At 41.0% G+C, this 3,471-nt stretch overlaps 1 protein-coding gene across 1 annotated transcript; it reads left to right on the top strand.

Moving 5' to 3' along the window:
• Positions 1-230: 230 nt before the first annotated feature.
• LOC127122608 (uncharacterized) lies at positions 231-683 on the top strand. Its single transcript, XM_051052915.1, has one exon. The coding sequence runs from the start codon at positions 231-233 to the stop codon at positions 681-683; it is 453 nt and encodes a 150-aa protein (XP_050908872.1).
• The last annotated feature ends 2,788 nt before the right edge of the window (positions 684-3,471 follow it).

The following is a 3,471-nucleotide window of genomic DNA, read 5'->3' as shown; positions in this document are numbered from 1 at the left end:
CTTGGGTTTCCAAATGCCTAAGACATTATATGCTCACCCATACAACATTGTTAATATCCAAGATGGACCCCATCAAATACATCTTCAAGAAGCCTGCTCTAACCAGTAGAGTAGCCCATTGGAAAATGGCTTTTACCGAGTATGACATCCAACATGTCATTCAAAAGGACATCAAAGGGAGTGTATTGTTTGACTATCTGGCACATCAACCATTGGAATACTACTAGTATATGCGCTTTGAATTCCCCTACGAGGACATCATGCTGATTAGAGACTATAACATACCCGAACCCGAGGAAGGACCTGAACCAGGATCTCGGTGGACTCTTGTATTTGATGGAGCTTCTAAATCTAATGAAAATGGCATTGGGGAAATAATCACCTCCCTATCTAGATTTCATCTACCCTTCACTGTAATGTTGTGTTTAGAATATACCAACAACATGGCAGAATACGAGGGCTGTATCTTTAGCATTGAAGCTGCAATTGATCTTAGGATCAAAATTCTCGAAGTTTACGGAGATTCAGCCTTGGTTATTAGCAAAGTCAAAGGAGATTGGGAAGCTCAAGATCATAAGCTCATTCTTTACAAAGAACATATCTTGAAGCTAATCCCATACTTTGACGATATCACATTCCATCACATCCCCGGAGAGGAAAATCAGCTTGTTGACACCCTGTAAACTTTGGTATCCATGTTTAAGGTTAAATGAAAAAAATGAAGCACCAACTTTCCACCTCGACTACTTGGACGAGCATGGCCACTATTTGTTTAAGGTTAAATGAAAAATCAGCTTGTATGATATTGCTTATTTGTTATGTGACATATTTTTGTACAATTTGGGATAACTGTATTGATTGTAATGTTTGAATTGCTTGATATACAATTGTTGTTTGCTTGGTGGTCTCTGTGAGATGAGTTCTATACCCGAACTCGAGTGCACCTTAGGATAGGAGAATGGCATAGTCTTGTCGACTTGTGTGGAGTATTCCTTAACAAGTTGACTTGCGAGTCCATTCACTTGGTGGAGGTCATGTTGGATTAATAATGTCACACAAGTTATTTGTGGTTAGGCATTATTCTTTCAATCATGTGCCTTAGAAGCCAAGGACCTTAGTTTACCAAGCCCATCTTGGCCTATTTTTAGGACGTAGTGCGGAGGTCGTTCAGATGTAAGATCTGATGCGATTGTTATGCGATATTACACTCATAAGAGTCTCTCTTGAGAATATTTTTGAAATACGAGTATTCGTTCCTCCGATAATATTCGAAAGATGGGATGATGACTATGGGAACCTCTAGTAGAACATGTTCGGCATGTTTAAACCCTAGTACACTCCCTTTGGGTGGTTCTTAACCGAGACTCCATGCTCGTGACTCTCAACAAACCCGTGATTCATGGTTGAGTCGTTCAGACATCCTTAATATCAATGGAACTTGGGTGTTGATAAGGTGTAAACCATAATCCGCCAAAATGGATGATTGATATTAAGGATAATTGAGCCAGTTCATGTATCGTTAATATCAATGGAACTTGGGTGTTGATAAGGTGAAAACCGTAATCCACCAAAATGGATGATTGATATTAAGGATACTATGAGCTTTCCCATGACCTTTGTCTGGTGTGACTTGCTTGATCCTTGAGTGTGATTGCTGCATTCATACATTCATGCATTCATCTGCATTCATGTCATCAGAAAAATCAGAAAATTTTCAAGGAACTTAAAGGGTTTATTTGCAAAATTTTCAGACATGGAAAGACCAAAAAGGCATACAAAGAAGTACAACTTTAGACAGCCCGATGTGAAAGAGTTAAGAAATCTGACATCCTATGTATTAGATCCCTTGGGTTTCAAAGCTCGTTATGGGAATCTTCTGCCTCTGTTGACTACTCAGGTTGACGAAGGATTGATGAGTACTTTGGCACAGTTCTATGATCCTTTGTATCACTACTTCTCTTTTCCGGACTTTCAGCTGTTGCCTACGCTCGAGGAGTATGCTCATCTTGTGGGTATTCCTATTCTGGATCAGGTGCCTTTCAATGGCTTAGAGAGTATTCTGACTTCTCGAGAGATCGCAAACTTGTTGCACATAGATGAATCCTTGATTGAAGCGCATATGGCCACCAAAGGTGGAATTCAGGGTCTTCCTTCTGATTTCCTCGTTGCTCAAGCTACCGTTTATGGGAAGGCCATGAGTGAGGATGCCTTTGAGGCCATATTCGTGCTGCTCATTTATGGATTGGTATTGTTCCCCAACATCGACAAATTTGTGGATGCGAACGCCATTAGGATCTTTTCAGTTCTTAATCTCGTTCCTACTCTGTTGGGTGATGCCTATTTCTCTTTGCACCTGAGGAATGCAAAGGGTGGAGGAGTTATTGTGTGCTGTTTGCCTCTGTTGTATAAGTGGTTTATTTCTCACTTACCGCAGACGGTTGCTTTCAAGGAGAACAAGGGATGTCTACGGTGGTCTACGAGACTTATGTCTCTCACTAATGATGATATCTTTTGGTATGATTGCGTGTATGATACTGTTCAGATCATTGATTATTGTGGTGAATTCCCTAATGTGCCTCTTCTTGGTACATGTGGTGGGATCAACTACAATCCTATCTTAGCACGTCGTCAGCTTGGGTTCCCCCTAAAGGATAAACCTCATAACATTCTGTTAGAAGGTGTGTTCTTTCAGGAGGGTAAAGATCCCCAAGGCCTGAAAGCCAGGATGGTCCGCGCTTGGCGCAAGATTCACAAGAAGGGTAGGAATGAGTTGGGTCCGAAGAACTGCATTGCTTTGGAGCCGTATACTTCTTGGGTCAGACAAAGAGCTTCTAAGTATCTTATGCCATATGATTACCCGAGACCTACACTGTTGGTTGTGGCTGGGCCTTCAACCCTCCCTAACCAAGGCGTAGAGGAGTTGAGAGAAGAAGACCTTTCACGTGCCTGGATCCGTGAAAGAGAAGAGTTGCTTCAGCAAATCAAGGAGAAGGACGCTCTGATTGAATTCCTCGAGCATCAGGTGATAGATGATCCGAATGATACCTGGACTTCTCTGCTTCCTCAGTCTTCCAAGTTTTGGAAGAGGAAGTATGATCGACTTGCTAAAGAGAAAGCGGATATGGAAGCAGCTTATGAGAGAGAGATCAAGAAGCTTTGTGTTTCTCGTCTTCCAGCATCTCATGCTTTTAGGGATCCATAGGATTTTTATTTTCCTTTTCCCTTGTAATAATCAAAAATGTTGTACTTCTTTGTCTCGAATATATATTTGATGAGATATTTTCCATATGCTATTAAATGCTTAATATTTCAAATTTTGCAAATAGAACCCTAAAAGTTCCTTGAAATAAAAACAAAGCATATGCACGAGCATTGCATGCATCATTTGCATAAGCAGGTGTTGTTCTGGTCTTCTTGTCTGTGGCCTAACTCTGTGCTCTTCATTTATTTTGAAGACAAGCTGACTCACCG

This window comes from Lathyrus oleraceus, chromosome 2, assembly GCF_024323335.1.
Source record: "Lathyrus oleraceus cultivar Zhongwan6 chromosome 2, CAAS_Psat_ZW6_1.0, whole genome shotgun sequence".
Taxonomy (NCBI): Eukaryota; Viridiplantae; Streptophyta; class Magnoliopsida; order Fabales; family Fabaceae; genus Lathyrus; species Lathyrus oleraceus.
The sequence above is the reverse complement of the archived record's forward strand: the minus strand, read 5'-3'. Positions and strand labels throughout refer to the sequence as shown.